This window comes from Epinephelus moara, chromosome 5, assembly GCF_006386435.1.
Source record: "Epinephelus moara isolate mb chromosome 5, YSFRI_EMoa_1.0, whole genome shotgun sequence".
In the NCBI taxonomy this organism is placed as follows: Eukaryota; Metazoa; Chordata; class Actinopteri; order Perciformes; family Serranidae; genus Epinephelus; species Epinephelus moara.
Genome location: NC_065510.1, coordinates 45,143,499 through 45,150,986, shown reverse-complemented (window position 1 = coordinate 45,150,986; position 7,488 = coordinate 45,143,499). Strand labels below are relative to the sequence as shown.

General features: G+C 42.6%; 1 protein-coding gene and 1 pseudogene across 1 annotated transcript in view; one reads left to right on the top strand and one right to left on the bottom strand.

The window, feature by feature from the left end:
* The window catches only part of LOC126389635 (uncharacterized), a 6,532-nt gene extending 2,585 nt beyond the window's left edge, over positions 1-3,947 (bottom strand). Inside the window, exon 1 of the mRNA XM_050043332.1 lies at positions 1,897-3,947. Coding sequence (XP_049899289.1) covers positions 1,897-2,430 — 534 coding nt within the window. The 5' untranslated portion in view covers positions 2,431-3,947. The remainder of the gene's footprint in view (positions 1-1,896) is intronic.
* A 982-nt stretch (positions 3,948-4,929) lies between these two features.
* On the top strand, positions 4,930-5,699 carry LOC126389634 (uncharacterized; annotated as a pseudogene).
* The last annotated feature ends 1,789 nt before the right edge of the window (positions 5,700-7,488 follow it).

Sequence of the window (7,488 nt, the reverse complement as noted above, 5' to 3'; positions counted from 1 at the left end):
GCAGTTCCCCCTGCTGGCCCCCAACTGACATTATTTCTTCGCTTCCAGATCCATTGGCTACATCTAACTGCTTCATCTGACATTTCCTTCACTGTCTTCCTCAAACTCTGTCCCCGCACTCCAAGTTCCCCCAGGAGTGAGACAGCTGATCTTGCTATGAATCCCCTACACCCACTTCCACTGGACAAATCCTAGTTTCCCATCCTCACTGCTCAGCTTCTGCTCCTTAGTCTGCATATCTAAGCTTTTTTCTTTCATAGGCTTCTTCCACTGAGTCTTCCCAAGGAACTGTCAGCTCAATGAAATAAACTATCCGTTGACTCACTGACCACAACACTATGTCAGGCCTCTGCTTGGTACAAACTATTTCCTGGGGAACAACAAGCTTTCCCCCTAAATCTACTTGCATTTCCCAATCATAAGCACCTTCTAGGTGGCCACACCCTTGCCTCCTTACTAACTTATCCCTTCTGTATTTCTCTCCCTCACGGACAAACTGAATTGCTAAACTCCTATCCTTAACACCTTCTGAATTCTCCTGTCTTCGTTTCCCTTCGATGCCTGCAGCTAAACATTTCAACACCTGGTTATGTCGCCATGTATATCGGCCTTGTGACAAGCTAACTTCACAGCCTGACAAAATATGCTTTAAGGTTGCGGTACGTGAACACAATGGGCATGAAGGGTCCTCATTTACCCACAGTTTTAGGTTCTGGGGGTTGGTAGCACATCGTATGTAGCCCCTACTAGGATTCTAATACGATTCTCCTCTATACTCTACAGGTCCCTCCAACTAAGCTTCCTCTTCTCTACACTTTCCCAATTCAACCACTGTCCCTGTTTAGCCTGGGCCACTACCTTTGCACTCCTTAATATCTCCTCCTATCTACGTATCTGTTCCACGACCAGCTTTCTTTTATCTTTGAGACCTGCTTTATTCCATACTGGTTTGCCTGAGCCAAGCCCCAGGCCTCCCCGGCCAAACTGAACATTACCTACAATCTCTGCATGCCTAAGAGCTGCCTCTGCCTCCTGAACTGCCGATCTTGGGTTCCACTTCGTCCCCTTAGTTGGATTTGGAGCTACACTCCTAACTACCACGTCCTTACTCCCAGATAACAAGAGCTCTGTCCTGACCTTGGTACTTTTAAATTCCTCTGTTAAACTAGATACTGGCAGCTGAAGTATCCCTTTTCCATACAATGCAACACTACTTAGGCACTTAGGAGCGCCCAACCACTTCCTAATATAGGAGCTAACCGACCTTTCAATTCACTCCACAACGGATATTGGAATTTCATAAATTGACAATGGCCACATTAACCTAGGATATAGCCCAAATTGCAAACACCACAACTTCAACTTTCCTGGAAGTTCTGATTTATCTATTCTATCCAATCCTTCAGCCACATCTTTTCTAAATTTCACCACCTGTTCCTTATCATTCAACTCTACATTGTACCACCTACCTAAGCTCTTTACTGACTTTTCCCTAATTGTTGGGATGTCCTCATCATCTATGACAAACTTCCTATCACTTAACTTCCCTCTACATATCGAGATGCTTCTAGATTTACTAAGCTTGATCTTCATGCTGGCCCACTTGAGGTTCTTATTTACCTTCTCTAGTAGCCTCTTTGTACATGGCATTGTTGTGGTCACTAGTGTCATGTCATCCATGTAAGCCCTAACTGGTGGAAGATGCAACCCGTCTCTCCCCACCTACCACCCACTTAGAAGCCCTGATGATTACTTCCATCGCAACAGTAAATGCTAATGGAGAAATTGTACACCCTACCATGATGCCTATTTCCAGCCTCTGCCAACCTGTTGTGAAACCTGCCATACTTACAACCTAATATCCTCAATGTATGCTTGCACTAAGTTGACAACTACCTGTGGCACTCTGAAATAGTCAAACGCACTCCAAATGAGGCTGTGCGGTACTGAACCAAACTCATTTGCTTGATCTAAAAATATTACATGCAGGTCCCTTTTGTTAATCTTCGCTGCCTGAATCTGGTGCCAGATCATGCTAGCATGCTCTAAACACCCTGAAAAACCTGGTATTCCTGCCTTTTGCACCATGGTATCTATTAAGCTATTCCTTTCTAAGTAGCTAGCTAATCTCTGCGCAACTACACAAAAAAAAATCTTCCTCTCCACATTCAAGGGAGAAATCATCCGGAACTGGCTAAGGTCCACAGACTCCTTCTCCTTAGGAATGAGGACACCCCCTGCCCTACGCCATGCTCTTGGTATAATTTGTTTCTCCCAAACTATTCTTAGCTGTTTCCACAAAAATTTAAGGATATAAGGTGCACTTTTATAAACCCGGTAGGGGACTCCATTAGGTCCTGGGGCCGAAGAAGCCTTTGCACGCCTGACCACCTCCTGAACTTCCTTCCACCTAGGTGGCCTGACATCCATCTCATGCTCTAACCCTCCTAATGGAGGGATATCGGGTGGGAAACCTACTATCCTATTCTTCTCTAAATCTGAATATGTATTTCTCAAATATACTTCAACCTCTAGCCTTTCTGCTTTGAGCTGCCCTCCCTTTTCCTGGCTGAACAATCCTTTAACAAACTTAAAAGGGTCCCTGAAAAAACCTGTCCTTACATGTTCCTTCTTCCTCCCCTTCTTCCTGAGATGTTCCGCCCTTCTAAGAACTGCTAGCCTGCTTCTCAACTCCTCTTACAGCACATTAATTCCCTCCCTTTCTTCTTCTGTAGCCTTTTTCCACTGCTTTCTTAACTGTCTCCTTTCTTTGACTAACTTCTCTATTTCTCTTTGCTGCCTAGACTTACCTGACTGTACCCTCTCACTCCTCCTTCTCTCATGCACCCCAAACCTCTCTACACCATATGAGTAAATTATATCTCCCATCTTTTCTAACCTTTCTATTGCATTTCCTCTAAGCCTACTTAAGATTACTGACAAATCTCTATTAACTATCTCCCATTCTTTACTGTCATTTTATAAAGATTATAGAGCTTTGGAATTTGCATCACCTGGCCTTTCCCAACAATGGTTGTGAACAAGCCAGAGCCCTAAAAAGCTAATTATGGTCAGAGACCCTAAAATTGCACAAAACAAAAATAATACACTAATTTTGCATAAAATGTTGAAAAGCATGTTTCATTTTTAACTTCAAGCCTTTTGGAAATCAATCCATCTTCTACTTACTTCACTGTTCACAGTAAAAGAAATTTTGGCCAGGGGTGCCCAAACTTTTGCATGCCATTGTAGATTATCACTCTAATTTCACTCAAAGATCTGTTTTCTGCATTCATACAGAAGGTTTCAAGTTTTTCACTTCACACTTGTATTATTTGTATGTATTTGCACGTTGGACAGGCGCAGACAGGAGGCTAGCCAACTGAAGGGTTGCAAGCTGATAGCTGTTGGACAATAATTGTTATTATTGACTGTTCTGGATTTCATAAATAGTACATGTACATCAACAAAATGTGTCAACAACAAAATAATGAGAAAAATTTGATTCACTACTGATGCTAAAAAGTATTTTAACACAATTATAGAAAGAATGTCAGTGAAATAGTCTGTACTCTGCTGTGGATTAATGAGCGAGTCTGACCATTATCTGTCATGCATAACTAATTTTACACTTAGTAAACACCTTCTTCTCCATTAAATCCCCACAGCATTCTGAAGGCAGCAGCACAGATACTGTATGTGTGTATCTGCAGTCTCTAATTCCAAAGCAACAACCCATTGTGGGTACCGTGATTAACTCCCGCACAAATAACACCAGACTGCTGTAAAATATTCACACAGACAGTGTTTCTGCAGACAAGAGTCTATTAGTCCAACTGTGCTGCTATGCTGCTCATCGAACGGTTTATTAATTACATTTAAATTAATGTACTTTTAATTGCAACGTGATGTGATACAGCACCAATATGACAATAATGAAATGAAAGCACTATATCATAATTTAATTAAGTAGGGGTAAATTTAATGTTATCCTTGGAGAAAAGACAGTAACTCTCCAAAGTCGTATACTGGATTGTAGGAAACATTTAATATACCCATTTATGACAGTATCATATATCTGCATTGCACTGTAGTTCTACAGATAGTGTATCTGTTGGTGAAATAAAATAAGTATATTTTGTTTTTAACTGAATCAATTGTATAGTCCTTTAACATTACCTGGGTTTATAGAACCCCTGTTGCTGCTGTAACAATGCAAATTTCCCTGCTGTGGGACTAATAAATATGGTGGCGTCAACAGATGTTGACAATCAAACAGACCAACTATTATGGCAGGTGGTGGGCAATAATAGCAGACTATTATTGCTCACACATTTGGACCAGAAAAGGTTTTGCCATTTTGAGAAGTAAATCAAACATTGTTTGAGAGCCTCTTAACACTAGAGCACCAGCAATGAGCTTGAGCTACTTATCAGTAGCTTAGCATACAAATCTAAATGTTTAAACTTTTGTCAGTATGAACATGCTACTCATCATTAGCTTGGTAAGATTCTCCACAACTTGATTGTGCAGTATATTTTATGGAAAACAGCACCTAAGTCTAATGCATTAAGATTTATTGGCATGGTTAACAGAAGAGATTAAAGAAAAGGAGACTCCCTACCTTTTAAGCAGTCAGCAAGTCTGCATATGTGTCTATCCCTCCATTATATAAACGTAAAGTTCTGACGTATTGTGGTAAGTGTGTTGTGTCATTTCCGGTGTTTTCTGTGACAGCGTCTCTGTGCTGCTCTAGTGAATTCTACTAGCCTGCTTTCTGCTTTTCCTCACTTCGGTTGCGTAACATCCAATTCAAGTCTTAAACCACACTAGTTATGTTCAAGCACTCATAGCTCTCCTCCTTTTTACGACTTTCTTGCTAATCTCTTAGCTGTTGTCTGCATGTTATTAGCCTTGTTAGCTACATTAGCTTAGCGATGGCTTCTCCTTCTCCTGCTCTTTCTTGCTCGGTGTGCCACATGTTTAGTTATGCCTCTGCCTCCTTTAGCGACAGTGGTAATTGTAACAAGTGTAGCTTATTTGCTGCGTTGGAGGCGAGGCTCAGTGAATTGGAAGCCCGGCTCTGCACCATGGAAAATCACTCAGTAGCTGCGGTAGTTAGCCAGTCCCCTGTAGCCGGTGCGGAGCCAAATAGCATAGCCTCTGCTAGCGGTCCCCCGGTAACCCCCGTGCAGCCGGGAGGCTGGGTAACTGTCCGTGAGAAGCGTAGCTCCAAGCTGAAGCCCACGGTTCACCACCAGCCTGTTCACATTTCTAACTGAGAAAGTGAAGTTAGCAACACCAACGGCCATGGTCAAATGTATCCCTGGGGCCAGAGCGGGCAACATTGAATCAAATTTAAAACTGCTGGCTAAAGCTAAACATAGATTTAGTAAGATCGTTATTCACGTTGGCGACAATGACACCCGGTTACGCCAAACACAGGTCACTAAAATTAATATTGCCTCGGTGTGTGAATACGCTAAAACTATGTCAGACTCCGTAGTTTTCTCTGGACCCCTCCCAAATCTGACCACTGATGACATGTTTAGCCGCATGTCATCATTTAATCGCTGGCTGTCCAGGTGGTGTCCAGCAAACGAAGTGGGTTTTGTTAACCATTGGCAAACTTTCTGGGGAAAACCTGGTCTATTAGGAGAGATGGCATTCATCCCACTTTGTCTGGCAAAGTTTATTAGTAATTCAAATCCCTGACAACCCAGAGTTGAGATCAGGACTCAGAGTCCCAGTCCTATACGCTTCTCTGAGCTTCTAGCGCAGTTACCCACCCATAGTTTTATACAAACGGTGTCTGTCCCCTGACCACCTAAATTATCTAAATCTAAAATTAAACAAAGAGGAGTTGTGCATAACAACCTCATAAAAATTAAAACCTCCTCTGTGACAGAAAGACAGAACAGGAGAATTAAATGCGGACTGTTAAATATCAGGTCTCTAACATCTAAAGCAGTGTTAGTAAACGAATTAATATCAGATAATCATATTGATTTACTCAGTCTCACTGAAACCTGGCCGTGTCAAGATGAATATGTTAGTCTAAATGAATCCAATCCTCCCAGTCATAATAATACCCACATTCCTCGAGGCAGCGGCCGAGGAGGGGGAGTTGCAGCCATTTTTAACTCTAGTCTATTAATCAACCCTAAACCTAAACTAGACTATAATTCATTTGAAAGTCTTGTTCTTAGTCTTTTACGTCCGATCTGGAAAACCTCGCAGCGACTTTTATTTCTTATAGTGTACCGTGCTCCTGGCCCGTATTCTGAATTTGTATCTGAATTCTCAGAGTTTTTATCCAGTTTAGTTCTGTTGGGATTCACAGGACCACAGATGATTTCTCATTTGGTAAAATCATCACTGGACATTTAAAGGCTTTTTCCTCTGCATGCTCTTTGTCTTCAAACAAAGAGAGCTAGGTGACACCCATCTCCACAGGAGGTCTCAGCTCACACCTCAGTGAGACACAAGTCTCACAACTTGATTGGACAGGACTTTTACAATGACATGTGACTCTGTGATGTCACAGGCCTGTAGAAGGTCTGCTCCCCTCCAAGCCTTCTCTCTTGCTCTGGAGCTACAACAGCTCACAGCTCTTGCTCCAACTGCGGAGCAGCTCACATCTCTTTCCGGCTGGGCCTGGAACAGCCCAGAGGCCCAGATCCTTGCTCCATAGCCCAAACCACTAAAGGGAGGGCAATTGATCATAGACTCTCTTGCAAACACAAGGTTTGCAGCTAGCTTTCCAGCAACAAAGAGAACCAAGTGAGTTAGCACCCAGCGTCTAACTTTGCTCAACCCTGAGCGACCAGCTTCCTCGGAGTTTCACCTTTGGAACAAAGGACACAACAAAGACTGCAGCTGGAACCACAGCCACCTTCTCAGCCTTCTTTTGCTGGCTAACAAAGCAGTACACCACCAAGTGACTCTTTCTCCCATCCACTCAAGGATCGGTAATGTAACAACTGTACATAGCTTATCACAGCTTTACAGGCTAAGCAAGACTGTTTAACTTGTTGTATGTGATTTAATGCTGTCATTGAGTTATTGTTGTGAGTGTTTGCAGTTAGGTCATTGATTCGTTGGCTTCGCCAAAGCTAAGTGTTTAGTTTGCGAATGCTGTTCACAAACAGATTCTTGCACACAACTAAACAATCTCTGCACTAATCCAGACCGTTTGCAACACAAGTCACATTGACATAGACTCATTAACAAATAGGTTTTCAACAGAGCTACACCCAAACAGGCATCTTCTTCACGTTCACGCTTCTTTTCCTTTCTTTGTCCTGACCACACGGTCAGACAAACACCTCCCCCGATCTGAAGCCAGCTTTGATTCGGTCATCTTGTAGTTCTCTGTTGTCAGCCATTTTGTTTTGTAGTCCAAACGGCTCCTTGATCACCACACCCGCCTTTGTCTTTCTCTTTTCTCTCTCGCACACACACACACACACACACACACACACACAC